Source organism: Caloenas nicobarica, chromosome Z (assembly GCF_036013445.1).
Source record: "Caloenas nicobarica isolate bCalNic1 chromosome Z, bCalNic1.hap1, whole genome shotgun sequence".
Lineage (NCBI taxonomy): Eukaryota > Metazoa > Chordata > Aves > Columbiformes > Columbidae > Caloenas > Caloenas nicobarica.
The window spans coordinates 21,386,543-21,413,647 of record NC_088284.1 but is presented as its reverse complement, the minus strand read 5'-3'; the positions used below and the strand labels follow the sequence as shown (position 1 = coordinate 21,413,647).

At 47.2% G+C, this 27,105-nt stretch overlaps 1 protein-coding gene and 1 long non-coding RNA gene across 4 annotated transcripts; one reads left to right on the top strand and one right to left on the bottom strand.

Moving 5' to 3' along the window:
• Positions 1-1,295: 1,295 nt before the first annotated feature.
• LOC136001956 (uncharacterized) lies at positions 1,296-4,369 on the bottom strand. 2 transcript variants are annotated; one of them, XR_010607864.1, is made up of 3 exons: positions 3,840-4,369; positions 3,536-3,668; positions 1,296-2,672 (listed from the first exon to the last, which is right to left on the bottom strand). It is a non-coding gene; the product is annotated as an uncharacterized LOC136001956 (long non-coding RNA). The 2 variants fall into 2 exon arrangements; XR_010607865.1 differs by having other exon boundaries at positions 3,536-3,664.
• Positions 4,370-4,520: 151 nt separating this feature from the next.
• Positions 4,521-26,127, top strand: GDNF (glial cell derived neurotrophic factor). Of its 2 annotated transcripts, none has more exons than XM_065656559.1 (3): positions 4,521-5,331; positions 6,714-6,812; positions 23,309-26,127. In XM_065656559.1, exons 2-3 carry the CDS (start codon positions 6,740-6,742, stop codon positions 23,791-23,793), a joined length of 558 nt encoding a protein of 185 aa, XP_065512631.1. In that variant the 5' UTR covers positions 4,521-5,331; positions 6,714-6,739; the 3' UTR covers positions 23,794-26,127. The 2 variants fall into 2 exon arrangements, with proteins under 2 accessions (XP_065512631.1, XP_065512630.1); XM_065656558.1 differs by having other exon boundaries at positions 6,714-6,911.
• The last annotated feature ends 978 nt before the right edge of the window (positions 26,128-27,105 follow it).

Sequence of the window (27,105 nt, the reverse complement as noted above, 5' to 3'; positions counted from 1 at the left end):
CTGTTACACAGGGAGGTCTGCCTGAAGCACGTGGAGACATGCTGGATGCATCTATCTCAGGAAAGTAAACACTGCCAGGGATGCTGCCAGGACCAACCATTGATACTATCACACTGGGAGAATGGCCACTGGCGTGCTGGGGCCCGTGCCATCCCAGGCAAACCCATGCCACATGGGTGCCGGAGACCACAGGGACCGGCAGCCACTCCCAAGGCTACGTGCACGCAGCCACCCTCTGGGAGGGAGCAGGAAGGATGTGGTCAAATGGCAGCAGTTGGCCCCCAGGCTAAAGAACAGACCTTGGCACTGGCTCACAATAATTCTAATAAACAGAGCAATTAGGGCCACCTTTAACTAGATTGCTTGAGCAAGGCAGGTGGTCTGGGTTCCAGCACAGGCTGGGCACCTGAGCAAATCCTCATGGGCCCCAATAGACCTGCACCGCCCAGTAGGATATCTGTGCTGCCACATTTTCACTCCAGTTCTTGCCTAAATTACAGTCTCGCTCCTTGCCCACCAGTTAAGTCACTGTAACACAGGTATCATGGGATGCAGGAAAGGCACTTCTAGCGTCGGGTGCCACTGCAGAGCAGAATGGCCACCCATGCTCCCAAAACACATGAATTCATACAAACCTTAATCATCTTAAAGAAAACCGAGTTTCATGCAATGACCCAACCCTGCAGGGACCTCCTGCAGGTCCAGGGAAGACCACAGACATTCACCATCACGCAGGATCAGGCAGATGTAGCCCAAAAGACAACAGTTTCCCCGGGTATGCAGCTGCTCAGTGCATTTTTTTAGTATTCAGATGACTTCCAAAGGCACTCACTTCAACAATAGCACAATCTCCTCTGTTACTAATACCAATGAAACAACCGCTTATTGCCTGAGCAGCCATACTGTGACTAGAAAATCATGTTTCATATTTCAAAGGTAACTTAGAAATTACAATATGGAGCGCTTGACATCTTAAGAGATCTATACATCATGTTGACACATATAAACAAAAAAATGAGACCATACTGCATAATGTCAAGCAGCTTTTCAGCTTGTTTTAAAAGAGGCAACCTTTACAATGTAAAGACACACTTTATTTAGGTCTGAATGGGTCATTTTTCTCTTTCTGTTTTTTTTTTCCCTGACAGCAGAACTTTTTTTCTTCACCAAAAAAAAGTTTTATCTCAAGCAGCTGCTAAATACTTGTGCTTAAAACCTTATGATCTCTATAGAAAAATAAAATCAGTTCTTGAGTTTTTGTAGCATTTAATAGAAATATAGAAATTTTCCACAAAGCAAAAGTGTGCAAGGCTTTCAGCAACCCTCCTTACCAAGAGACTTGTCATGGTGGTGCAGGGAGAGGCAGGTACATTATTATTGTGATTAAGAACTAGCAGGTTTACTCTCCATTTATTTTGACCATCCTATTAGTGCAGCTAAGACATCTGCATAACATCTTGTTTCACCATGGTTCACGTGAGCTAAATAATGCATATGTTAAAACCCAGGCTTTCAGCGGTTTTTAATAGCAAGGAAAAATAAACTCCTACAGTATTACAGATACAAAATCTCTGACTTGGCTTCATCACCTGATGTTATTTAAAGAAAATTAGTGGCTTTGCACTGACAAAACTCACGCCAAAGAATAATGCATTTGGTTCATTTTATCCAATATCTGCAGTAAAGGTTTAGTTAATGGTCTTTTAGTTAAAACACCAGGACTCCATCTCACTGCATGTTAACAGAGTAACCAAAACATTCATTCCAACGTGTTTCAGTCCCTGGCCGCCAATAGAGGCACCAGGTTGTATCCATTCCTCCAACCTTTCTGACTGTTCAGGCTGGGAGCTGGAAATGGCTTTCTGTGCATATGGTACTGGGTGCATACAGCACCTTGTGCATACAGCATTTGGTGCATACAGCACTTCGTGCTCACAGCACTTGCATCCACCTCCTATCTCCCAACTACACATAAAGAACCTGGTGGCAGAGGCAGCACAGCCTGAGCAGTATTGCTGAGCCAAACCACCACTGCTGTTTGTAATGCCTTCTCCTGTCCCCTTCTGGTGTGCACATATATATAAACAGATGCATTTATCAGATGCCTGTGTCTTTATTGTGTGCATACCATATACCCTGTTTCTTTTTAACAGATTGTTCTGTCATTGTTTCACCGATTTGTTGTCATCTGTAAAGAGGCTGCACTTCAGAAACTTTTATTCCAGGTGCCTATCACCGGGCTGTCTATATTGAAAAAAAGTTAAGATGACTTTTAAGTGATCACTGATGTATAATACTGTTTCAAATTTATAACGGGAGACAGCTTTTGGGGAGTGCTTTACTCTTCTGTTCTTACGAGAAATACCTTTTGTGCAAATCAGTCTTTCTCCAAATGGCACAGTTATGAAAATAAATAGCCTGAAATTAAAAAAAAAAAATTCAGACTTCTTGAGTCGCAAATTTGTTGTTCCTGTAGAGAGAGGGACACTTTCCTAACGAAGGCTGACCCCTTCATCACAAATGCCTCATTTAGTGGAAGATAGTTCTGAAATTTCCCCTCAGCAGGTGGATGACTGCAGCGATGAAAAGGCCACACTGCCCAACAGGCATCGGGGGGAGCTTCATTTTCATCTCTCCGTCTTGTGATCAGATGGCAATTTAGAAGATGCCTCCTGCAGAAATATTTGTCGTGGTAGCCCATCCAGATGACATTAGCAGACCTCTCCAAATTCCCAATAAACATGTCTTTAAAAAACCTTCACTGCTCTGACTGTAGAGGGCACAGGGGTTGCACCTCACTCCCATTACAGCCAGTAAGGTGACCGTGACCCTCTCTGCAGATGTACAGCCCCTGGCCTGAGATCTCCCCCAAAACCGAGTGCTTGGAGGATTCTGCATGTTTCACACTGATGAAGAAGAGCAATTGGGTGTTGTTGGTGTGCACACACCTGGCTCTGGAGTCTGCACCTGAGGTTCTCAACCTGCTTCCCAGCCAAGGGGTGTAGAGAGGGTGCAAGGGGTGCTGCAAGGGCTGTGCCGAAAGCCCAGCACAGGCAGCGGGAGCTGGTCCCACTTGCCTCCTGCACCCTCTCCCTGAGGGCCTGGGCTGGCCAGAACAAACACAGGTGAATGAGGATGAGGGGAAGAGATGGGAAGGAGAAAAGGGAAAGAAGGTAGAAAGAAAGGGAAGAAAGGAAAGAGGGAAAGCGAAAGCGACAGCTGATGAGGTGTCCCAGGAGAGGCAGAGTTGGGGAAAGTCGGTCCCCAGTGCCATTGGCGGTGGCAGTGCCCGGGCAGGACGAGGCCCGGCGCTACCGGGCCCTGCCGGACCCTGCTGGACCCCCCGGTAGCAGCGGTGGGCGCCCCCGCAGCGGCTCCGAGACCTGGCAGCAGTCACCGCCCGGGCTGCCCGGGGGCTGCTCGCCTTTGCCGGGAGAGAGGGCCGAGCCGGTGCGCATACGTGTGAATGCATAACCATAACCACACACACACTCGGGGCGGGGGTTGCATGGAAAGAAACCTGCAGCCAGCTTACAACTTTCGGGGCAGCTCTGCGGGTCTCCTCGCCCCGCGGCTCCGGTGCTCGGTGCTTCACCGGCGCGAAGCGCTCCGGGAGCGAAATGGTTTCCTGGGGGCTTCCCTGCTCCATCCCATAATCCAGCGCCTGCCTTGCAAACAAAAATATCCATAAGCAAAAAATATATTTTAAAAAAAAAGCAGCGGCGCTGGGCGGACGGAGCGGTCTATTGGCCGCCGCACAAGCCCTGCGCGCTCCCCTACCGCCCGCCCGGGCTGCGCCGCGTTAATTTCATAGCACCGGCGACATGAGGACCTCATACCTCCGGACAACTGGGTGAGTCATAAATACACGGCGCAGGGCTGAAAGCCGAGACTGTTTACAGCGACTTTGCAGCGGCCTCCGGCGAGTCAAACCGCCGTCCCCCGTACAGGGGCCGAGCTGCGCGGAGGGGACTCGTAGCACAGCGCGGCTGCCGGCTGGGGACCCGCGCCGGCGGCACCTGCGGCCAAGGGGCGGCAAGGAGCGTGGCCGTTCCGCCGCCGTCCGTCGGTCCGTCCGTCCGTTCGTCCACGGCTTGGGGCGGCCGGCGGCGGGAGCGCGGAGGAGCGGCACTGGGGAGCCACGCGGTGTTGGGTTACCCTGGCCCGGCCCGGCCCCGCCGCCGCCGCGGGGCCAGCGGGTGCCGCGGGGCTGCGCCGGCGGCCGCGCAGCCCACGGTATGTCGGGCCGGTGACTTCAGCCGGGAGATATTTGGAGGCTCCGCGGGGTCCGGTGCGGGGGGCCAGCGTGTGTTTGGGTCTGAAAGCGAATCAGCGGAGGGCGCGTCACTGCCAAAGGGCCCTATAAATCCATCTGCGGCGCCGAGTCGCCCTGGCAAAGCCCCCGCGTCCGCGCGTCCGGCTCCGCGCTCCCCTCCGCCCCGCGGGTGCGGCGCCCCCCGCGCCTCGCCCTGCCCCGCACCCCCACCCGCCCAGCCCCGCCGGCGCCCGGGGAGCCGGGCGCGCCCAGGCCCAGCCGGGGCAACCAGAGCGGGCGCTCCCCGGTACCGGCCCGGCCTCCCGCCGTTCCCGCCACGCTCCCCGCTTGGATCTAAGCCTTCGCCGCGACGGGACACCCGGTCTGGAGGAGGAAGCCTCGCTACTGCTGCTGCTGCTGCTACCGGCTCTACAAATCCCTGCGCCGGCCTCTGATTCTCCCAGCAGGCTGAGAGGGGTTGGGTTTTTTGGGGGATTTTTTTGTTGTTTGTTTGTTTGTTTTTCCACCGCTCCCCTCTTCAGCTAGGGTGGGCTTTTTTCCTTCTTTTTTTTTTTTTTTTTCCTTCCCGCCGTTGCGTGCGTGTCCGAGCAGTGCGCGGCTCCCCGCGGTGCTGGACCAGCTGGCGTTACAGGAGCCCTGATGTCTTCATCTGACTCCCCGCAGTTGTTGATGGAGTGTCTTTCTCAGATTTCCAGGCAGGGTCCCAAGAGCAGCACCCAGAGCCAGCTCCCGCTGCCAGGCGGCGCTCCCCGCGCCTCGGTCCGCTCCCGCCGCTGCTGAGCGCGGCTCCGGGGCCGGAGACCCCCGCGGCGCTGCTCTTGCCGCCGCCACAGCACCTGCGGCGGGGGAGGCCGCCGGGGCTTGTGCTGGCGGGTCCCCTCTGCCTCCATCCGGGTTGCAACCTTGTCCCCCCTTCTCCATACGTCTCCCCCACCTCGCGCAAAGAGGATCCCGACGGTCGGACCCCGACCTGGCCCACATGCATCGCCCGGCCGGCAGCTGCTCGGCTCCCCGGCGTTAATGTCCATCTCGGGTCCGACGAGACCAGCTCGCAGGTGAGGGTGAGGCGGGGGCCGCGGCGAGGCGGGCGGGCCGGGGCGGGCACCCTCCCTGAGAGCACAGGGCCGCCCTGCAGCCCCCCAGACCTGGCGAGGTGCGAAGGCAGCGGCCGGCGAGGAAAGCGCGCACCGGGCGGCGGGCGCGCCCCGAACCCCGCTGCGGGAGCCGGGGCCGCCGCGGGTCCCCCCGGCGGGGCAGCACCTCCGGCCGGACACTGCCCAGTGCCGCCGTCCGGTCCGGTCTGAACCGGGCTGGGGACAGCTGTCATCCCTGGGCGGCGGGCATCGGGTGCGTGCGGTGGCTGGCTGCGGGCGGGGCGACCGGAGAGCGAGGGGCAGAGAAGAAAAAGGGAAAGGTAAGGGAAAAGCAGAAGGAAAGGGAAAGGAGAGAGGAGAAGGAAAGGGAAATGAGAAAAGAGGAACAGGAAAGAAAATGAAAAGTAGAGGGGGAGAACGAAACAAAGAGGAGTGGGAAACAAGCGGGAAACTAAGAGGAAATGGAAAGAAAAAGGAGAGGAAAATGAAAGGAAAGGGAAATGAAAACAAAGACGAAAGGGAAAAGAGGAAAAAAGGAAGGAAAATGGAAATATTGAAACAAGGAGAAAGGGAAAAGAGAGGAGAAGGGGAAAGGGAAAGGGCAGGGGAAAGGAAAAGGAAGGGAACAGAAGAGGATAGAGGAAGGAAAGGTGACAAGTAAAGAGGAAAGTGAAAAGGAGAGAAAACATTTTAAAAAAAGGAAAAGGAAAGAGAAAGAGGACTGGGAAGGGGATGGGAAAGGGGAAAGAGAAAAAGAAAATATGAAAGGGAAAAGGAAAGAGAAAAAGAGAAAGGGAAAAGGAGAGGAGAAGGGAGTGGAAGAAGGAGAAAGAAGAAGGGAAAAGGAAGTTTGCCTGTAGCACGACAAATCTGTGCAGCCCCACACCCCAGATGAGCCCTGTCCACCCTGGCCCAGACTGGGGACAGGTGCCCTGGCGCCACCCGAGCACTGGGGAAGGACACGCACAAGGTGACCTGTCTGCCAGAACAGAGACGTGGTCACACCCCTACATCCCTGGGCGCAGGCTCCTGGGACTTGCCTACCCACATCCCTCAAAGCAGCTGTGTTGCTCACAGAGGGACCGGAGGCCACCCTGTGCCTCCCTGTCCCACACTGCCTGCTGGGGAGAGCCCACCTCACTTGCTCTGGGAGGCGATAGCGGTGAGAGGCTGAGCTGGGCACAGATTGTTTCCCCGTGCACTGTCCCCAGACCTGGCCAGGGTGGACCAGACTGATCTGGGGTGTGACGCTGCCCAGCTTTGTCTCAGGGGCGGCAGGGAGGGGACAGGACTCTGGGGGAGCACAGCAGCTGGGGGCTAACCTTGCCTCTCCTCTCTGCCAGGGGCCTGTGTTGGAAGGAGATCTAAGATGAAGTTATGGGATGTTGTGGCTGTCTGTGTGGTGCTGCTCAACACGGTCTCCACCTTGCCCCTGCCGACTGGTAAGATGCCTCCCAAGGGGTCCCCTTCAGTGGTAGAGGGGCCTGAAGACGATCTCTCCCCCATCAGCCTGCCGCGTCCCTATGCTGTGCACAGTGACTGTAAGAAACATTCCCCTTTCTAGCCACTGCTGTCTGTCTTGCTAAACCTGCTCCCCTTTGCCCAGGCATCAGGGTGAGGAAAGGACCTCCCCACTTTCTGCCCTCACTTCTCTCCCAGGCAGGGTCACTGACTCTGGTCTGACTCCAGCAGCTCCAAATCAAGTCATCCTCCAAAGCTTGGAGTTGGCAATTGCAATGTCAATGTCTCTTTTTTCCCCCACCTTCAGCCTTTCTTTCCTGGCAGTCATAAGCTCCTTTCGGATGAAAAACCCAGAGAGATGGGAAAGTTAGTTGCATGCAAAGGAGCTGGGAGGAGGATCAGGTACCTACATGTTGCAGTGCAGGCACTGAAACTCCTTCCCCACTGCTTCAGCCTCCTCTCCCTGCTGAGACCTGCCAATGCAATTACTCACTGTCTGTAGTGGGCGCCAGTCCCAGTGGAGATAGGGCTCCATGATGGGAGGCACTGTACACATTCTGGAGTGCTGCTGAGTTTCATTAAATCCTCCTTGGATCCTGATCCCAACATTAGTGTGTCCGCATGGAAATTTACAGAAGAGTAGCAGTGGCAGGGTTAGGCGCTTGATGCAGAACAATCCACATGAACCAGCTCACAGTAAGACAGCTTACCATCCAAATGACAGATAATAATAATACCTCGCTAATAATAGGTCTCCTACAATAGCAGATACAGGATTTTCACAGCGGTATGTGAACGTATGCTAACTGTGGTGGCTTTTTGAAGTGAGAGTTAATATGACTCATTAAGAAGAGGCAAAATACTCACATTAATTGTAGAGATGTTCACTTAGCGAAGGCAGAGACAAATCTCAGAGGTTTCTCCCTTTGCCCTTGCTCAGCCCTCTCTCTTTAGGTCGTTGCAGGATGCAGACAGTATCCAGTAGTTGGGATGCATTTCTATCTCCTTATCTGGAGGCACGTCCTTTCCCCGCACCTGCCATGCCTCCAGCCACGGGCAGCCCCGCTTTTGTTTCTCTGTGAGCTGTGCGGAGGCACCAAGCAGGGAATCATGTGCCGTGACTCCGCTTTCATCCCCTCCCCAAGACCCATCTCCTGTCTGTCCCCATGCATACACATCTATGTCCTTCCCCATTTAGTCTTCTCCCTTTCCTTGCTTGTGTTTCCCCCCTTGCCGGAATCTTTCCTGGCTGCCGCCTCCGCCTGTCCCAGCCCAGGCTACTGCCACTCATGCACCTGCAACCCCTTATGTCCTTTCAGCCTCTGTGCAGGGAGGTCAGCCAAAAGTGCTTCCTCCCAGGGCTCCAGCCTGCCAGGGCTGTCACACACAGTAATCTTCTTCTCCATGGTGAGCTGTGTGGTGGGCCAGGTACCATCCTATGAAAGGCAGTGATCAGCTTTTCAGGCCACTGTGCTGGTCTCCTCCGCATGGGCTTGCTGCAGTGCAAGTGGCAAGGAGAGCATTAGAGGGAAAGTGGCATCAGTCAGTTTGCAGCTTGTGCAGAAGCTGCAGGGTGGAAGAGCATTAATGCTTCATCTTTCCAGCATGATAGTATTTGTATGATGCCAACTTTTGTCTTGAAACTTACTTCTGGGAATATGGTTCCTGGCAAGTTTGTTTCTCCACAGCAGCTCGAGGGGATGGGCAGGAGTTGTGGTCTTGTCTGTTCTTAGTGTCCAAAACTTCTCATTGTTTCCTCCTGTTTTTCCTGTGGATTGGGTAGACAAGAAGTGGGAAGAAAGATGACCTGTGTTTTACCTGAGCTGTGGTAGTATCAACCGACAGCCTCTTCCAGAAATCTGTTTCCAGGGTACAGATGTAGGCTTTGCCAAGCAGAGCTGTGTTGCAGGTTATTGCCCCGAACAGTCATTTGAGAAAGGGCTGTGTTTGGTCTTGATCTCTTAACCCTGCAGATCACAAATAGACAGGCCTGGCTGAAAAGGAAAAGCAAGCTGTACTGTTCTTCACAACAAAAATCAGGGAAAACCCAGGGAGTTCCTGTGGTATTTGTATGTCAGCAGTTTACACAGCACCCGTGCCCAAAAGTCAAAAACTCTTCTTTCTGCTACGTTGCCAAGTCAGATGAGTCAGGAGAGACCTGCAGAAAGGTGGATGCAAGAAAGCAGTGAAATACTTGGATTCATTTTTACGTTGTTTTTAATTGATTTAAAAGTGTGTGGTGTCTGGAGAGCAATCTGCAAACACAGAGCCCTATCTGGGCACATCGCTGCCTTCCCACTGCAGCAGCAATTCGCTGGAGTTACCGCTGTCAGTGTCATTGACGTGTTTGTTTCTCTTCACTTACCATTTGGTGGCACATACCCATCAACACACGTAAGACAGATGATGATCTACACAAGAGCAGTCATGTCTACACCATGTAGACTTCCCTCTTGTCTTCGAGGTTTCTCTTAGAAGCAGAAGGCAGTGTGGGATGAGCATGCAGGCATGCTTGCAGCTCCCTGGTTCATCTGCTGGTGGACCTGCCATGTATTAATATCTCTGTGGATACTGCTGGCCTACTGCTTCGCCAAGTACCTTTGTAGGAGGCAGCTCACAAAGCTGTGTGAGTGCCATTGTCCACATGGACTCATCTGTGTAGGGCAGTGTGTGGGCTTAGCAGGACGGGGTGCTGTGTGTGTTCAAAGAGGGGTGCACTACTCTGCCCTAAAGCAATCCCCATGCAGGCTGAGTGGGGAGTAGCAGTTGTACTCCAAGGTGTGCTTTGCTTTTACTCCAGGGAGGTCAGGTGTCCCATACACCATTTGCAGCGGGTGATTGTAGAGTTGTGAGATCAAGTCCTGCTCCTAAGGCCAAGTCAAACACCCAGCTGGAGCACTGATCTGTTTTCCTAGGCCCTTGACACCTTTTTATGTTCTCAAGTGATAGGATTGCTTTCTCTGCAAAGTGCTCCGAGGTCACCTGGTGCTACTCCATCCCTTTCAGATTAGCTCAAAACCTTCCTTTGTTGCAGCCTGCAGGCAAGGTCCTAACCTCCTGGGCTGATCAGGTGTAATGTGCTGACCTTTGCTGTTCAGGGCAGTAACGAGAGATGGCAGAGGATGTTGGCAATTGCAGTCTTCTGCATTTTTTACTGAACTGGAGGCTGGGGTGAGAGTAGCCTCCATAAATGCAGTGCATTTCAGATTAATTCAATGTTTGTAAGTGTTGAAGCATTAGTGCTCATCTTATTTCATACAAAGAAGAGTAGCTGCAGAGTTTGTAAGGTTAGAAAATCCTTTCTTTGTTTCCTTCATGATACAGTTTGCTGGAGGAAGGACAAAATTAGCTTAAATAGCAGCTGTGAATAGAACAAATATAAACCAAATTATTATAAACTAAATATGAAGTCAGCAGCTTCAGAAGCATGACAGTGCAGAGGGAGCCAAACACTTGGTTTGGCTGATATGCAGTTCCCAGCAAATACATTTGTAACTGTTGCTGCTGTATGGTCAAAATCAACGTGTACGTGGGGACTGGAATGTCCTAAGATCCAGGATATGATATATAGTTTCTTGATCAAGTGAGCATCTTTAGTAAGAACTAGTGGTAAGCATGTAGAATTAAATGAAAAATTTCACCGTGGGCTTTTCCCTCCTAATAGGAGGAAAAGGTGTTTTTTTGCATTATAACGTCTGAGTTACTCTATGGCCATTGGATGGTCATTTGACGTTGGAGCTCCTTTGGTATGTTTGTTATGCTGTAACACACAGTGGTACATGTGCATTATAGGTCTGTTAAAAATTCTTCATACCTCTACTAAGGGATATTTATTGTTGAGTTACTGCATTTAGCTGCAACATTATCAATAATATGGAAAGTATCTCAAATAAACCATGATATTGTAGGGCTCCTTAAGGCAAAATCAGTATTAAATTATACTTCCAGCTACATTTCCTTCCCTACAATACTTATTAGGCACATTTAGTGTTACGAACCAGAACTCTCATGCTTCTGTCCAGGCTTTTCTGCTCAACACACCTATGGTGTGACATATGTGCTTCAGTCTAAGATGCCCGGAAGCTACAGAGGAAACCTGTCCATGCACTGTAAATCCAATGCATGGGACAGGTATTTGCCACACCGAGCAGGTGCCACATTGTGTCATTTGATCTGTGTGTATCTAGTACAGCCGGTGCATCCACCCAGTGTCACACCGAGTGTGCCTGTGCCCCTGGGCCAGCATATATTTAGTAAAGTTTGTTTGCATGGACACACCAAGTTATCTAGGCATTTAGAAATCTCAGGCATTCAAGTTCGCCCATTCATGTGCAAATTTCTAGAAAAAGAAGAACAGGACACATCCAGTTAAGGCCAAATGCATGTAGCCCTAGAAGCCAATTTCTCCACAGTCTCAGGTGTCACTACTGAATATACTCCTGTGAAGGATATTCTAGGACTTAAGGGGAAAAGGACTTAAATGCAAGAGAATATGGTTTTATTGTCATTTTAAGAGTTATCCTTTGTTTAAAGGTTTATGTCTTTGCTGCTTCTCAATTTAGGGACCTCAGAAATTTCCCAGTGGAAATGTGGATACTTTTAGATGTTTTTCATGTGTGAGTTGCTAGATAACACACCTGAACGTGCTCTTCTTGGTCACCCTTCATAGGTGTCTTCACTATATTTTAGAAATACTTGTGTTCAGGGTCTGCCGATGACAAGCTGCAAAACCCTTCTTTTGTAAGGCTGAAGAATTCAGCTGTGTAGTGACTACTGATAAATTGATGGAGGAGGCATTATTTGTCCACCAGAAGAGGATCCTCAGATCGATAGGTTGTAATGTCTTTGCAAATTGTAAATGTAAATTTGTAAAAGTTCCTGATTAGGACTGCATAAAGTAGGTTTAAAATATTTAAAATCATAGAGGCTGAGAGAAGACATTGGGGTTACCAAGTCACATCCCCCATAACTGCAGATGATATGGCATGGATATAGAATCATAGAATAGTTTGGGTTGGAATGGACCTTTAAAGGTCATCTAGACCAACCCCCCCTGCAAAGAGCTGGGACATCTTCAATCAGATCAGGTTGCTCAGAGCCCCGTCCAGCCTGGCCTTGAATGTCTCCAGGGATGGGGCATCTACCAACCCTCTGGGCAATGGTTCCAGTGTTTCACCACCCTCACTGTAAAAAATTTATTCCTCATGTCTAGCCTGAATCTCCTCTCCTTTAGTTTAAAACCATTACCGCTTGTCCTGTCGCAACAGGCCCTGCTAAAAAGTCTGTCCCAATCTTTCTTATAGGCCCCTTTTAAGCACTGAAAGGCCACAGTGAGGTCTTCTCAAAGCCTTCTCTTCTCCAGGTTGAACAACCTCAACTCTCTCAGCCTGTCCTTATAGGAGAGGTGTTCCAACCCTCTGATCATTTTTGTGGCCTTCCTCTGGACCCACTCCAAAAGGGCCATGTCTTTCCAAGTGCAAATATCCAATCTTTGTACCCCATGCACACTATCAAGCAACTGCAACTTAAAACTTGTAGTACACAGGCCAAACCCCAAATAACTACACTTGTGGATTCTCATGCTTATGAGGTAATAAGTTAAGGACAAGTAACAAATTAATAAATAATGAACACTAAGTATTGCAGCACAACCATGTTCGCGATCATCAGACATCTAAATAGGCCACTGCTGCATTAGTGCTGGTGGACACTGCAGAATGGTCATTTTTGACAAAACCAGTTGTAGTTTCTGATCGAATAATATTTGGTAAGGGGAACCAATGGAAAGATTTCAGTGATTCTTGGAAGTCCAGTCCTGATTACAAAGAGAAGAAAGGAAGTAGAATCAATTTTTTTATTTGAGGCAGGTACGAATGAAGAATTGAGACACAGAATATACATTAGAGTATGACTGGTTTTAAGATCAAGGACAGAAAATTAATTATGTGAGGCATTTCAAATATCAGCATTCTTTTTAAGGAGTAAAGCCACGTTGTATGACTTAGCAGATATTTAGGTTGTGTGTATTGGTTCGGCACTTAAACTGAAACCTGCAGGTACATGTCTTTGAAGTCAGTGGGACTTGTACAAATGCTTTCATGATTATTGAACAGGAATAATTTTCAAAAGAAGCAGACACTGAAACCAAAATATTTGTTTTCCTGTGTTGAGGCCTGGCAGTGGTACAGCAGTATGCCAAAACTTCTCAAGTGGCCATGTTTTTAGAGGCAAGTTGGTCGTATCGCCTTTAACCAAAAAGCTACATACAAACACCTGGACGATCTTTGCTCCCATCCCAAGCACGTAAGATTTCTTTGGCAAAACCAGCAATTACTCAGGAAATTTCTGACAGGGAGGTGAGGATCCAGTATAGCAGCTGGCAAGGAGCTTGCTCTTCTGAGCACACACCAGTGCTGTCTGTCAGGCCATGGTCCACGCATCCCAACGTGAGACCTGCTGCAGCAGAGCACGTAGCACCTGCGCTAGAGCCAGGGACTGATCGCTATAATAATAGTAGCATTTTCCAAACTGCATTGTTAATCTTTTTATATCATTCCTATTGTAAACACGCCGAAATGCAAATAGTAAGAGGCAACAATGAAAGAACGTGTACTATGGATCAGTCAGATCAAAGTCTTGATAGCAGCAGAGATTGCTACAGGAGGGGCATCAGCCATGGTTTTGCCCAGATGGCTCTGCTTTACTGCCCCCGGGGAAGAGACTGGGACAGTGTCCCTTCCTGCTGCTTTGCTGCCTGTGCTTGTTCCTTGGGAATACCCTTAAAACCCAAGAGGAGATGCAGTGTAAGAGCACAGGCAGCCCAGGAACAGTCGCTGTCATTGGTTTAGGAATGCTCTTCCCATTCAGTGAGCTGGAACTAAGGTGGGGCTAGGTAACCAATGTGGGGTTTTATTGATGTCATGTGCAGGCTGGGCTGGATCACTTCTGCACGAGGATTGCTAAAGAGACTTTATTTTTATTACCAACAGTATTTCCTCGTTTAAAGTCTCGATGCCTTGCCTGTTAGCTGGCTGCATGCCTTCTTGCTAATAGAGGTCACAGGTTTCAGGTGCCACTCATACATACTCATCTGAGGCTCTCACAGGGTTGGGACAAAACCAAATATTAAACATAAACCCAGGTCTTACTGGGAAGCTGGATATTTACTCAGCATGGTATGGATTTGGAGGGGTACAAGGCCTTAGTGAGGAGGCAACAGGCAGGTATGTGCCTCATCCAGGTTTGGCTCCTGCTCCACCACTGGCTTCAGGGGGAGCATTGCCACTTCTTCATTTTTCCCCTTTTACAGTCTTTATGCTGTAACTTTGTCAGAGGCAGAGACTGCTTTGTGGGTGCTTGAGTACCCACACAGCCTTGTGCAACAAGGCCCTGGTGCCAACGGGTGCTGGCAGCTGCTGCAGGAGCTGCCACAAAACCTCAAGAGCAACCACTGAAAAGCTGTCTGCTCCTCGCTGCCTCAGGGCTGGTGTTTCCAAGCTTCGAATCAGAGGCAGGAACACATCCTCCTGCTGCTCCTTTGCTGCCTGACTGCCAGATGAGGCCCTTCTTTGCCCACCCCAGAGAGGCCAGAGGAGCAGCTCGGCCCCAAGTGCCAGCCCAAAGTCAGGCAGGATCTTCCTTTACTTCACCAAGTTAATCTGACCTTGCTGTTTCTCCCTGCTCTCAGGAAATTCCCTCAGCTGGCAGCAATTAGGATGGTCCTGTTATTCCTTCTCTTTCTTCTGGTAGGAACCAGCATTTCATACCTGCAACAAAGCAGGCAAAGGATGTGAGGGGAAGCACGGCCAAGCATGGCAGTGTGAAAATACAAAGTACTTTGCAGATTTGCTGTTAGGACCAACATATGGGAAGCGGCAAGGTTAGCTAGTGAGCTACAAACTCAAAACTCAGCTGCTCTTTTAGGAGCAAACACACCAAGGAGGTTAACCCTGTGCCTTTTTCCAGTGCTGCCTTATTGTACCTCATCGGTGTGAGTGGCCCTGGAGTCATCCTCCAGGTTACTTAGCTCTTTGTCTTGATGAGGGACAAGTGACAAGGGCGAGAGGCTCCATTTCTGAGGGCTCCCTGAGTCAGAGGAGAGGACACAGCACATCCTTGGGAGCTGGTGAGGCAGGGAGTGAGGCAGTGAACCAGAACTGTATTAAACATTTAAAGATGAGCTGACCCTGGCGTGTTTGTTGTTCTGTTTCCTAATGGACAGAACTGACTGGTTTCCATTTCACTCTTAGCCCTACGGATCTTCATGCAAGGCATGAAAGCAAAGTCATGCCTTAGAGAACAATTAATTTAAATCCTGAAAACCTTTCAGCATAACTATTTTTAACACTAGCATTTGCTTTGATGCCTGCATGATAGGCAGCTTTGGTTTTCATGAAAAATGTTTCATTTTAATGAAATTAATGGTTTATTCCCACCACAGTTGATGCTTTTTTACTTTGTAAAGCAGAATGATCACCACATTAGTAGTTTTAACCTCACTAAAGTTGCATTTCCACTAACATACGACTCCAAGGGTCTCCTGAAGTATGTCTTTGTGGTGTGAGATGAAGGGATTCTGTGTTCAGACAGGGCACGTCCACTATAATAAGTACCTGAAAACACTACTGCAAACAAGCTAAACACAAACAATTAATTAATTAATTAATGGTATCCCAGAGTAATCTTCATAAGCAACAAAAAAAAGAAGGTGATTGATTGCAGTCACTGTCAGAGGCACATTAATTGTCTGTTTCCCACTAGCAAATGATCTGAGAAGAAACATCTTTGTGAGTATAACTTTGGAGGAAACTTAAAAAATAACAAGGAAAGAAAGGAAATTAAAATGTTTTCGTTATGAGGGGCCCAGATTAAAGTACCAGAACTGTTTTTGAAAAAGGGCCATTTGATCCCAACACAGATCTAGATCTGAATTTTCTAAATAATGCTTACCATTATAATGAGCTGGATTACTCCCCTGAACTTTAAAATTATACTTTAAACTAGAGTCTGAATGCTGCTGTTTGAACTTTTCTAATTGAAAGACAACTGTGCTTAAAGGAAATATCCTGGTAATTTTATTAAATGTTTGGCCTGACATTTTGATGCTATACACTGCCACAAAAACATGCATAAAAGCTACAATGTAAAACAAAAATCTGATTTTATAATTTTTAGTATACCTTATGTGACTTCTATTACATCACTTTAAGTCGGGATGTGCAAAATGCCAAGTGATGCTGCAGTGATGTGATTACATTTTCCTGAGGTCAGTACGGAAAACTATTCCATAAAGTACAGTTTCAGATAATGTAAAATGGCAAGTTTTAGGAGATTTAAAAAAAAAAAAAAGGAAACCCACTTATGTAAATTATTATTTTCCAATTAATAAAATTTAAGCTTTTCTTGTAAACCATAATAGACAGCATGGTCTGAAGAGACTGTAGTTAGCCTTTTAAATCATAACCAGGCACCAAAATGAGTAACTGGATTTTTTTCTCGAAAGCTGAAGATCCATCTGTTCCCACTGAAATCAATTTGTGATCAGGTACAAAATGAGGGTTTCTTGCTCTACCATGCTGGGTTACTGCCACTGTGGGGGAATATTTGGCTTTAAATTAATCTGTTGCTATTGAAATCAAAATAATAGTTTTATAAAATGTAATTGTGATCACATTTGAACAGACAGCAATAAATCGACCATTTTTCCTTAATGGAGGGAGTTTTCTTGAGAATGTGGTGAGCTTAGACCTATTTTATGTAGAAGTCTATCTGAACACTGTATAATTTATTCTTCTAAAAAGCGCAGGCATCAGATCCTGGTCCTGCTGGCACATGGTGTCTCTAATTAACTGGCAATGCAAAGGCAGGCTCTGGGGGGGTTTGCAGCGGAGAAGATGCCCGGAGGAAGGCATATTTCCTTGTGTGCCCAAAGCAGAGCGCCGGGGTGGCTTTCTGCAGAGGCCAGTGGGGAGTACCACGGGTGTTCGGCTGCAGGATCCTGCACCCATATGTGCTGCCAGCTTCTGCAGTGCCCAGGGGACAGGGACTGTGCCCCGGGGCGGGCAGGTCAAAGCTTCAGGTTCCAGAGAGCAGCAGTGAGGTGAAAATTTCAGTTTGCATTCAAGATGTGTGTTCCTAACCCAAGAGGGTTGGTCAAAACTATGATCTGAGTGTACCCTAAGGGTTCAGAAAGCAAGCAAACAGCATTGAAACTGCAAGCAGAAGATGCATATGTTCTTGTTTGGTTGGTTTTTGTTTTGTTTTGTTTTGTTTTGTGTGGTTTTTGTGGTTTTGTTTTAATTTAGTCTCATTTCTTCTTTTTTTGCTTGACTCCTGGAGTTCTGGACATCTGCTGTTCACAAACTCTGCCCTCAGCCTCGTCACTCTTCTAGATTACCATGTGCACCAGTCCCGTGATGTTTCATTCTTCTTTGGTTTTTAAATTCATCTTCTGGTCATGTAAGAAGCTCCTGACAGATGAAAAGGCCTGGTTGAGCTGGACGTGGGAGACAGAAGGTGCCCAGAGGCAGACTGGCACATGGGCTGCCATCCATACCTCTAACTCATGATAACACCAGCACTAGAAAGCAGACTCATTTTTTGTTTGCCACCAGAGGAAAAGGCTCTGCCTGTTTGTGGCTGGGTGGTCAGGTTCTTGGCACAGCAGTGATAGAGGGAGCACAGAAGGGAGCTGCAGAAGGACAAGATGGATGGGAGCAGGACACACGTGCCCCGTGCAGGTGGGGTGCTAGGCAGAGGCGATGCGAAAACACATGCACGTGCCCACATGCAGACTGCCTTCAAGGGATTTCCCTGGGGAGCTGCATGGTCAGAAAACAGCTTTTAGAAATGTGACATAAAACCCGAACAAAACCTCATGACTTTGTGTCATTCTTGTGAGTATTCATGGCACCATAGTCTTAAGTGGCGGGCCTCAGCCCATTGCACTGCCCCAGTGGGATCTGTGAGCCTTTTTCTCATGCTGTGCACAAGATACAAAGAGGCTTCATATTCCCTGAGGGAGGATTTTACATTTCCAGGACATATGGTGCTTTACCCTGGGAAACACCTGCTTTGAGGTGCATCACATGTGAGCCAAGCTCCACTAACCTGTATTGAGCACATGCTGTTGTGGGATGTCCCATCCTGTCCCATCCCATCTTGTCCTATCCTAAGTGGCTCTGGATTTTTAAATTCTAATTCCTTCACACCTTGGGACCAGGGACTACTTCTCAGAGAACTTTACTGCTTTTATTGCCATATTATCTGGGCATTTTCCTCTGGCACTTTGTACAGCATGACAGGCATCTGTCATGTGTTCGTTGTCTCAGCTTTTCCACCAGATGGCAAGTGTTGTCAGTAAACTAGTTTGTTTTGAAAAAATATGTGTGTGTATAAGTGTGTGTATAATTAGATATATTTGTATGTGTGTATGTGTAAATACACATATACACATGTGCAAACTGTGTGTGTTACAGGAAGGGATAATAATATATGCTGGCCCCAGGGATGTCAAGTCACATGGCTCATGCAGTATTAGAGAAGCAAAGCTGCCAGGCTGTTGACCAACATTCTGAGACTGTAAACATTTTCTAAACAGTGTTGGAGACAGATGGGTAACTAAGTACCCCTCAATCGAGTGGCTTTATTAATGTTACAAACCAGCGCTTGATGCCAAGGCAGCCCCTATGAGTCTGGTGGTGTTCCCTGGCCACGCAGCTCAGGTCAGCACCCCCTCCATCCCCAGCAGCACTTACCACAGTGGAGAGACCAAACAAGTGCTCAGTATGTGGTGGCTGAGGTGCAGAGAGGCCTTGGCATCCCTGGAGCACATCTACCAACTGCCCATCAGGACGGGCTTGCCCTTCTGTCAGTCTTCTCCACCTTCCCTTCTGTCCCCTAGGTTTTTATAGTCTTTAGTCCTTGGTCAGTGATTATTGCTTATTCATGTATGGTGTCTGGTTGTAGCTTCCTCAGCACTTACCTCTAGTGCCTTGTTTCAACCCATCATGCCTGGTGTTAAGGCTGGCATTTCCACTTGGTTGCCCAGTGTCCTACTTCGGCGTTTTTTTGCACCATTTTTTTCAGTCTCTCAGGTTTCACCCCATACCTATTGGGCAGCTGAACATCCCTGCTGAGTCATGACTGGCACCTTGGCATTGGCTGCTCAGTCAGCTCTGACTTCATTCCTGGCTGTCAAGGTTTCCTTCAAACCCCTGTGAGCCACTCCTAGTGACTGTAGTCATGCTGATGACTATGCTTCATTAAGCAGCAGAAAATTAGTACCAAGCCACATCTGATCAGTATGAGCCCCATTGCTTGGGTCCATGGTTCAGTGGCTGCTGGGTCCAGCTGTGCTGGATGCAGTACTGAGAGCACAGGCCTGTGCTGCCGAGTGTGTGTTGAAACTTGGCTTTGTGGGATTGTATAATAATTCAGGGTTGTACAAGGATTGGAGGTGTTCCTCAAACAGTGCTGAATTGTAGAAGCAAACTTGGGCTACACTGGCAGTCCAGTTGGAAGCTGGCAAAAAGAACATCATTGCATTGACCATGACTAGTTTGGGGCTCCACAGGCAGAGGATGTTGTTGCTTACAGCAACTTGCAAGGACTCAGAGTAGCCCAGTAATGGAGCTGCCATTGTGTTAATGAGGTGTAGCTACACAGCCACGTAACAGCATGCATGGTTGTAGGTGGGCAGATGCTGACCAGGGTCAATAGGTCCAGCACATTTTCTTGAGGAGGCCCCTGTGCCCCATGTTCCTAGTCGTTCTCTAGTATCACCCATGTGCCTTCGTGTCTGCTCCAGTGATGTAATCTCAAAATACCAGGAGTCACTGCAGGAGTCCTATTAACAGATTTGGATATCTGCTTGGGATATTTTCCAGTTCCCTGGGCTGAAGGGAAAGTCTACCCTGGGGACAGAAAATTTGCATTCATCTTACTCATGGTGGTGGCATCCCTCCCAATGAGTGTCCCAGGTGCCTGATGTTGCAATAAGGGATGAGCTGAGCAGGGATCCCCAGCTCCATTAGACCTTTCAGCCACACACACCTCATCCCAGGTTATAGCTTGGAACACTTCTTGCATGTCTTGTGTTAGAGCCCCAGTGAGATTAGCAGGATCAGTCATGCTGCCAGTTACCTCATTTTGTGGTTGCAGCAAGCCCATGTGTGTAGATAAGGCTTCTCTAGTTGGATATGCAGTTGGCTTGATGACTTGATCTACTTTTGCCCTGCTGCTTCTACCATCTGCAATGCTGACACCCCATGCCTACATTAGCAGCACTACATAGGGCTCCTCTGTGGTGGGTTTCCTCCACCTTAAATATCATGGGCCACTTGCAGTGCAGAAGGCTCTCAGCAGCATTAGCTCCCTTGGTGCAGTTGGAGTAGTGATCACACATGGACCAGGATAGATGTCAGTGTGGGCTCTGAGCAGGGACGCAGTCCATAACATAGGCCTTTCCTCCTCTTTGTCTACCCTCCAGAGCATATTTGGATTTGCTTGGGCAGGCCAGTGCTTGAGCCCTTTAACTGTCTGATTAATATTTAACCAAAGTAGACCCCTGCATATAGCACTGTCACAGGTGTAGGTGGTATTTTTACACCTAAATTGCAAGCAGTTTAAAAATGATGTGCTTAGTTGGGTTGTTATCTCTTCAGGTAATCCACAGTTTTGTTTCTCCCTTCTTAGGTGGGGGACACTTACTTCCCCCGCTGCACTGGCAGCATACCAGGCTTGGGATAAGTATGAGGCTGAAGGTTGCCAACAAGAATCTCCACATATATATTGGGTCTCCCTGTAACAATATCCTGGCCCCTTCCTGATAGTTGACCATTGCATGAATTTCGTTAAATCCTAGTATGCTTCCCTGACAATTGTATTTCACTCTCCGTAGCCGACATCTCATTGCATCATACTGTTGCTGCAGGGGTTGGGTGAGCAGTGTGTGACAGAGGTGTGGACTGGGGCAGTCACAGTAGTATGAGAGGGGTAATTTGAAGGTGAGAGTGGAGAATGGCACAATTAGAGACACCTCCTCAGGGCCACATCCTTCCCTTATTGGGTTATAAACTAAGAAACCTACTTTCTGTGCAATAAACATAGAATGCACCCAAGTCCCACAGCAACAAGTGCCTCCAGCCAAACCCCTCTCCATCTGTATTTGTGCTAGGGCCAAGCTTGTACTTGACCAATGGGGGCTATGACAGCTCCTCATGGGTCATCTTGCTCAACTGAGTCTAGCAAAGTGTCTACCCATTCTTACTTTTAAGGAATGTAGCCCACGCATTGCCTTGACCCAGACCTTGCTCAGTAGGGCAGTGTTTGTGGGGTGTAGGCAGACCAGCCTGTCCTGCAAAAGAGCTTGGTGGTGCATGCAATGGACAGATCTATCCAAGATACTCTCCTCCAGTAGGTATGGCTCATACTGGGTATTTTGGTACCTGCTACAGAGGTAATGACAGAGGAGTACAAGAAGAGTGCACTTAACCATTATTGTCACAGGAAAACTAAGCTTAGTGCAGGGTCCTGCCTTGTTCAGGTCCCATATAGCTGCGTAGGTAGCAGCCATCCCTTCTTCATGTCTTTTGACAATTCCTGGTTTGCAAGCTTGTTGCTTTTAGCATGGCTATCTGTAAAATGAAGTGTAATTCACTTTTCTCAGTCCCAAACTCTATAGGATCCTGCTTCCCATATGCCACCTCATTATGTGAAGGTACCAGATTTCCTGCCTTCATTACTCTTTTACCAGTCTATGCTATTTTGCTGGATGCATCCATGATAAACCATATACTTCTGATTCATCACTGTTTGTCATGAAGGGGGGCCTCTAGGATGTGGCTGCTTCAGGGAGGGATCTATATTCCTCCTTATGTGCAGATGGACTGTGTTTCAGCAGGTTTTTGCACTAACAGAGTTAAGATCCTGCTGCCCTCATCTCCTCTGTATTTGGTGCTTCTATTGAGAATATAAGTAATAGGAGACAGCCTCAAGTCTTCCTGTCTACTGTGAACAGAGTCCATGCCACCACGCGTGGGCTGCCTGGTCTCCCATCAGTGCTTCTGTGTGTTACTGTGCTCATCGGGGAAATGTGGCACTGAGCCTTGCCTAAGGATCTGTTCCTATTTCAGCACCTGACCTGCTGAGAGTCTTTGTGGCTCCATTGAGGTACCAACCCCTGGCCAGGTCCACTCTGTTGGGTATCACCTTTCCCAATGTTTGCAGTTCCTGGGATATTTCTAGAGATCTTTCTGGAGGTGGAGCTCCCATACGTGCAGTGCCAGGTGTGTGACAGTGGTCTGTTACATAGGTGAGCACTTAGGAGTTAAGCACAGAAAGAAGCATCTTCTTAGGTCTTACTGCAGAGGAAGGGAGTCCTAAAGTCTTGATTTTTGGCAAAATGAATGAGAAAATAAATCTCAATACTGCAAGGTGGTTTAAGAGATAGTCATTAATAATGCAACATAAGGGCACCTACACACATGCTCCTGGCAGCCTGACCCTCCATTAAATCATTGTATTCACTAGAGCATGTAACACTGACGGATTTAGTCTGTGGGAACTTTTAAGATTTTGAAATGCAATTTTTTCAAAATCATGCCGAAAAGCTGAAATCTGAGAACATTTCAGAACATGTTCAATTTCACCCTCCTTGAAGAGGTTCATTCAACTAATATCAAAACATTTCATTGACTTGAAAATTTAATTTACTTGAATAATTTATCTCTGGTATATATCAAGTGAAAAATGAAATAGGTATTTTAATTTCATAAAAAGAAAATGCATTAATAACATTTCCCTTGAAAATTAGCATAATACTTCTATTCTGACCTATTTCTACTCAGTCTAGTCAGCATCTTGTGATACAAAATACTTTCATGAGAAATTTTTCAAAAGTTCTCATAATAATTATCTCCTAGAAGCTGTAAAAAAGCAGGCATTCAGCCAGGAATAATAGCTCAGCCTGGTACCCCAGGAAATTCCTCTTTCTTGTCCTTCCCAAAAACCTTATTGATAGATGACTATGGCAATACACACTGCTGGTATGAAAAGACAATAATTAACAATTATAATCACAAAATTGCTTTAAAGAAACCTCGACTTTCTGCTGCTTTGCTGGGAATAGCCTGTATAACCTCTCTACCATATCTTCACCACCCCCCCAGTAACCAATATTCATATCATGACATGCTTTTTCTTCCATCAATTTTAACAGGGTTCATTCAATATTGAAAGATATGCTGGAGCGCTACCAAGCATCAGCAGACTCCTACAGAGATACGTACATACCTCATTTATTTTTCCCCAAATGGGTTTTCATTCCAAATTCTCTCTGATTTCTGTGAGTCCTGGATGTGCACTCTGAAGTGATGGGCAGAGCAGCTTGCATGCATCTAATGTTTTTGAGCCACAGATGGACAAATTTAATGACAACTGACATGTGACAAAGCCTTTTCTCTCTTTTCCCAAACAGCTAATATGCCAGAAGACTATCCAGATCAGTTTGATGAGGTGGTGGACTTTATCCAAGCCACCATTAAAAGACTGAGGAGGTCGCCGGATAAACAGACTCCGATTTTTTCTAAGCGGGAGAGAAACCGGCAAAATGCAGCCACAAACATAGAGAATTCCAGCAAAAAGGGAAGGAGGAATCAGAAGGGCAAAAATCGGGGATGTGTCTTAACAGAAATACACTTAAACGTGACTGACTTGGATTTGGGATATGAAACCAAAGAAGAGCTAATTTTCCGGTATTGCAGTGGATCTTGTGATGCAGCCGAAACCACGTATGACAAAATTTTAAAAAACTTAACCAGAAAGAAAAAACTAGTCACTGACAAAGTGAGGCAAGCTTGTTGCAGACCCACAGCCTTTGATGATGACCTGTCTTTTTTGGACGATAACCTGGTTTACCACATACTGAAAAAACATTCCGCAAAAAGGTGTGGCTGCGTCTGATGGCTGCAGGCCAGAGGCAGCTCCAGTTTTGCATTCCTGCTAAGGAGAGGGACCAAGGTTCCTGGGGATATGTCTGCTCAGAGTGGAGAAAAAAGGACCAAGAACGCAGGATGAGGGGTCATGAGAACCTGGGGTGCATGAGGTGGCATAGGAGGATGGAGGCTTTTGACGTCCTACGGGAAAGTACGTAAAAGCTCAGGTGGAGATGCCGACAGCTGGATGGCATGTGTGCTCCCTGTCCCGTTTGACACAGTCCACCATCAGTGAGACTCAAATCCATGAGGAATGTGCTTAAAAACACAACCCTGCCATACCATGCTGTGTTGCAGTTATACCATCTGTGCCAGGAAGCTTAGCTGAGAAGTAGCTTAGGAGTACCTTACTCATCCCCTGTGCCCTCAGCTTTACTGAAAGACATGTGCTACTGCTTATTGCAGAGTGGTTCCTAGGCACTTAGGACATCTTGTAAACTATAATAAGATTAACTTCATAAGTAAGATGATATTGGGCAAATTCCCAGGCTCAAGTTCTCTAGGCTGGTATTGATGTGAAGCAAAACAGTTCCACTTACTGGTTAGGTTTGGTTATTTCCACCTCGTGTTTCTTCAAAACCAGTGTAGGATTTCATTCTGCTACCTATGAAAACACGTTGAGTTTTTAAGCACGTCTTCTTAGGATAATAAGAGAAATAACAAGCCCTGCCTACACAAAATGTGTTTATTTTGGTTTACAAAGGAGTAACGTCACTTGTGTAACTACATTTCTATTTGGTCATTGTGAGTGAGCAGAGACTACTTGATGCAATGCATCCATTCAGAGACATAAATATACAGAAGATATTTATTGCAATTAAGTTATTGTTATTTATTACAGTTCAGTAATGAGTCTCCTTTCCTTATTTATTGAAGTTTCTTTTCAAAGGTGCCAAAGTAGAAGGTGCTTGGAAGATATAGAGAGACAATGAAGTTGGGAACAACGGTCCATGATTTGATTGAAAGTGTTAACTTGAATGCAAAAAATCACTTACTTTACCTTTTTTTTTCTTTTAAACAAAATCCTGATTATGTTCACAAAATGTAGTGCTGAAGCCTGCAGCCCTTCCTCCTGTTCACTAATACTTTTGAAAATTACTGCAGTCATACATGTACAGGAGCAGCAATGGCTCTGGATGAGTGAGGGCCGCAGGACTTGGCTCAACATTAGCAATTTGTTAGAAAAACTAATTCTAGTCGTATTTTAAATGTAGCCACATTTTTTTGTCACACTTTTTGCCAACTGACCTCATATAACTATGGACAAATGGAAAATAATCACATCTAGCTTTATAATTTCTTGTTATATTTATTTAAGCTTTTCCTTCCATATTTCCATATAGAAGTGGTTAAATCCCTCTTACTAGTTAGCTCTGGATTTAATATAGCCTGCCGGTAAAAAATTGTGTTAAATAACCAACATGTTTTGTATAATTTGCTGAAATGTTACAGGATCATACCCATGCAGCAGAACAGTCTGAGTTTCCTTAGGATGAGGGAGGTTGTACAGCAAAGACATTCATACCTGACCTCTAATGCAAGCTCTCCTGGAGATTTTTTTTCCTGAAGGAGCACCGTGCAGGTCACTAGACATACCTGACAACCAGTGAAGCATCAACTCCCACAAAAACAACAGGAAGAAAAAAAATCCCTGCTGAAAAACCAAAAACCAATGGTCTGACCTTTTATCTCATGCGTGCAATGGCTCTTCATACTCATTTTGCCCTGGGCCCCACGGAGTGCCACAGAAGAAGGGTCTAGAGGTCAAAAAAGTCCAGAACAGGCATAGAAAGATGTGCCAGGTGTATGAAATGTGATTTAGCCCCAACCTCCACTGCTTTCCTGGGCAGATGGAGGGCAGCCCCAGAGCCCACCCGCGAGGTCCATTCTCGCACTGCCATGGGGATATGTTACCCTCCACGCTGGGCAGGAGTGGTACAGCTGATATCATGACAGGTATCAGCATCATTTGGGCAGTAGAAGCTTGCTTAGCTGAGGGTCGGCTGGGCTGTTGGGCAGTTAACCAGGAGCAGTACTCAGAGGCGTGTTTTCACTTGCCCTGCTTGCAGAAAACTTGCCCCAAAGCATTTTCTGCACAGCTTGAAGAGTCTGCAACCAAAGCAAATCACTATGTTCAAAATACAAAAGGGTAAAGTTTGTGATTTTTTTTTTCATTTTTTAGACCTTACAGAAGACAGGAGTGTGCTTCTCTGGAGTTTTTACTTCACCTGCAATTTATGTCTCAGTCATTTGTGTTAATCAACCAAAGTTCTCTACAGACTTTATTTTTGTACAATATTCATTTTATAACTTTTTACAAAATAAAACTCATTTCTATAGCTACCTGGTTGTTACTTATGCTTCTTCCCCATTGTGCCACTTCCAAGTTACAGTATTGCCTTGTTCCCAATCCGCATGGGGAAATGCTGAAGACCCAGCAAGTCCTCTATGCAGGGGAGCTTTCCTCTCCTGTCTCACCAGCATCTTTAATGTGGATCAGAGATGTCTGTAGCTTCTTAGCAGAATATAACATTAATGGACCACTACAATAAATTACTAGAAAAATGCATAGTAAGCAGTGATGCAGTAATCAGCGTAATGGCAGGCTTGAAGCCTGGTGTTAACCCAACCTGTCCCTTGCCCATGTGGGGCTGCAGTGGCTTTGTGGTGGCCACAATTCCTGTGCTTGGATTAGACTTGCATTTTACTTTGCTAATCAAGGTGTTACATCAATTGGACTAAAGTCCATCCTCTTTAGCAGTCCTTTTCCCTTTGTCTTTAAATAGGGAATCACAAGAATTTTTTTTTTTCCATCACCGTCATGGAAAAGATGAGGGCAGGTTTTGTGGCTGTGGCCAGCAACATTTTCTCAAGTGTTTTGTGTTAAGTGCTGCAGCTCCCATCACAGAGCAAATAAATGCATACAGACTTACAGGTTTTGAGACTGGGCTCTGTACTCGTTGAAACTGCTATGGAGAGGAAGAGGGACCATCTGAGCATTGAGCCAACGAGCAGGAGATCAAACACTCTTTCTCTTAATGTACAGCATATGGATGCCTTGGTTTCATTTCTGCCGAGTGAGGCCATGCACGCAGCTCTATCCCAGCCACTGGAATGCAAAGCAAAGCTCACAAGCACTGCTTTTGAAGCACACGGTATTGAAGGCATTCCTCCTCACATGCCACCGCCTCTGCTCCTTGCAGCAGGAGCTCATCCACCATGCACAAAGGCTGCTGATTGCATTCTGGTTGAATATGGCACACATTAAGCGCTTGCATGA